This window comes from Solanum dulcamara, chromosome 8, assembly GCF_947179165.1.
Source record: "Solanum dulcamara chromosome 8, daSolDulc1.2, whole genome shotgun sequence".
NCBI lineage: Eukaryota > Viridiplantae > Streptophyta > Magnoliopsida > Solanales > Solanaceae > Solanum > Solanum dulcamara.
Window position 1 is genome coordinate 64,769,111 of NC_077244.1, and position 2,739 is coordinate 64,771,849.

The 2,739-nt window shown below is 36.1% G+C and overlaps 1 protein-coding gene across 1 annotated transcript; it reads right to left on the reverse strand.

The window, feature by feature from the left end:
• Positions 1 to 404: 404 nt before the first annotated feature.
• On the reverse strand, positions 405 to 2,523 carry LOC129901451 (cytochrome P450 CYP72A616-like). Its single transcript, XM_055976634.1, has 5 exons — positions 2,132 to 2,523; positions 1,834 to 2,051; positions 1,514 to 1,758; positions 1,070 to 1,415; positions 405 to 978 (listed from the first exon to the last, which is right to left on the reverse strand). Exons 1-5 carry the CDS (start codon positions 2,397 to 2,399, stop codon positions 559 to 561), a joined length of 1,497 nt encoding a protein of 498 aa, XP_055832609.1. The 5' UTR covers positions 2,400 to 2,523; the 3' UTR covers positions 405 to 558.
• Positions 2,524 to 2,739: the final 216 nt, after the last annotated feature.

Consider the following 2,739-nt stretch of genomic DNA (forward strand, 5'->3'; position numbering starts at 1 on the left):
GCAGAGAGAGAAGAGATTTTTCCTGTTTCTTAACAAGTCACATATATTTTATATTATAGGTATATTTCATTTTTAGTCCAACTAATCAAATATTTGTCAATAAAACTATATCCAGCAATTAATTTTATCATTATTTAATTTCGTATGATTCCTTTTATTATTATTCCAAATAACTTATTATAGTTAGCTTAAGTAATCCACCACTAACCGTTTCCTCAAACTTCACAATAACGAGTGTAAGAGGGTTACCTATCGTTCCGTCCAAATATAATAATTTAAATTTAAATTTTATATTTATATTAAGAAGTTCACTAGTAGGTACATAAACAAAATTTTAAATCCATTTATCAATATCTAATGTTGTTATCTTGAATTTAAAACTCATAAAGTTGAAAAGCAATAGCTTGTGACAAATAGGATAGCATTTTTTCATAGTCATGATGAAAATAAAAAGTTGCCACAGGTCCAAAATACTAACATGGTATTGAAATGGATAAATAGAATACATTTCAACCTAATTTATTCAATCGAAAATAACAAGGAGACAAGCCGGAAGGCTCAAAGTTTGTGCAGAATTATCTGAGCCCCATACTGAGGCTTCATAACGAGTGTGAGATTAGGAGCATGAATGTAGGAAGGAGAAAGCTCAAACCAAAAGCGCTGTAGAATTGATGATAAAACCAGCTTAGCTTCCACCATACCAAAGTTGTTACCGACGCACATTCGAGGACCCCAACCGAAGGGGAAATACATCTGCTCTTTTGCAGCTTTAGATACTCCTTCTGAGAACCTCTCTGGATTGAACGTCAATGCATCCTCTCCCCATACTTGTGGATCCCGATGTATTAGATATATAGGCACAAACATTTGTACTCCTGGCGGAATTGTCATGTCTCCCAATTTTGTGCTCTTTGATGTACTTCGCATAAGGGTGAGTGCTGGATATAATCTCAACACCTCTTGGAAGATCATGTTCATCTAGTAGCACAACACACAAATAATTAATTAATTGTTACTCATCCGTGTCCAGTCAAATTATATAGTATATATAGAGTTTGTCTATACTTACTATTTTTAGTTGATTCAAGTCCTCAAACTTTGGTTTGTTTTTCCCAATGACTTGAAACACTTCATTCCTAGCTTTGTCTTGCCACTCAGGGTGCATGCTCAAGACAACCAATGTCCAAGAGAGCAAAGCTGTGGTTGTATCTTGTCCTGCAAGGTAGAATTCTTTACATTCTTCAATCACATCATGGGTTGATAGTCCTCCTTTAAGGAGTAACCCTAAAATATCATCATTGTTTGACACTCCTCTACGCACGGCGTCTTCTCGCTTCTCTATTATTCCTCTTATCAATGATATAACTTTCTTGTGGATGTACCATGCTTTTCTGTTTGATGCTGTTGGAAAGAATCTGCGCGTGCGAAAAATCAAACAGGTTATGACTTGCGAACCTAGCTATAAAGTATATATATTTTTGAAGAGTCTCCACAACGTAAAATATATACTCACCTTAGTAAGGGAAAGAAAAGGGTGAATGGAGAAGCCAAAATAAGCTCACACTGCTCCTTTTGAAGTAGGAAAATGGACCTTCCTTCTTCAATATTGCTACCAAATGCAGCCCTTGATATAACATCTCCACCTACGTTAAGAAACTCGTCTGCCACATCCAACTCACAACTTCCTTTTTTGTTAACCAATTCCTCCCATCTATTTATCAGTTCATCACAACACTCACAAAATGCTGGGAACAGCCTCTGTACGTCACACAAACAAACATATGTAACTAAGTATTAAGAATTTAATCAATTAAATTCAATAAGTAATTATACCTTTATCTTCTCTACATGAAAAGCAGGGTTAAGTATCTTTCTGTGGGTGTCCCATTTTTTACCGTTGTAACTAGCAAGTCCAGTAACAAACATGTCGATGAAAGCATTGGATTCACACTTCTGGAATTCATTATATCTGTTCACCACTTCTTTAACTAGCTTTGGATCTGTTACGGTCACTCGAGGCGTCGGTCCAGCCCACACCACAAATATTTTCTCTGCATCATCACATTAGTTAGTATATATATGGTCTGCTCACTGCTATATGTTAAAGAAAATGTGAAAGAAAAGGACTTACTATACGTGTTAGAAAGATGGACAAGAAACGGACTAGCCCAAGGAACAATATCATGATTCAACAAGGATTGTTTCTTTGCTTCTCTAGACATTTTCGTCATCTCTTTAAGATTCCCAAACAGCAATTTGTAGGGCTCTCCATGGATACCTTCCTTCTTCAGCTTCTTTTCTATCATCTTTGGCCACCACCATATTGTGTACAACACTTTCCCACAAAAATAGGCCACCAAAATCCCAACTATTGCACCAATTATTGTTGCAGCTGCCATAGTTAGAACTCTATTTTCTACAAACTGAATAGTGAGACTGCTCTCTTGAGAGCGGAGCAAAGAAAAGGGTAATACTATGAACACACTGTTTATTGTAATTTGGACACAGTTGATACTAATAAAATACTTTAAAATGCTAGACACGTATTGTACTGTCACTGACATTTTAATTTACACCTCTCAACTCCTTTTTCACGTTTCTAGAGTTCTACGCCCCCCTCTCCCTCATCTACCACACACTCACTTGTTAGATCAATACTTCCTCAGATAAACCCAAAATACTTAACATGGACCACATCTCTTGATTTTTTTCTTCTTCGGAATGGATTGACTTATTTTA

Excerpts from the sequence above, each read along its gene's own strand:
- LOC129901451 (XM_055976634.1), bottom strand. The coding sequence starts at position 2,399 with ATGGCAGCTGCAACAATAATTGGTGCAATAGTTGGGATTTTGGTGGCC. Across the intron at positions 1,416-1,513 it reads CTTTTCTTTCCCTTACTAAG|ATTCTTTCCAACAGCATCAA; the intron begins GTGAGTATATAT and ends TCGCACGCGCAG. Across the intron at positions 979-1,069 it reads ACTTGAATCAACTAAAAATA|ATGAACATGATCTTCCAAGA; the intron begins GTAAGTATAGAC and ends TTGTGCTACTAG.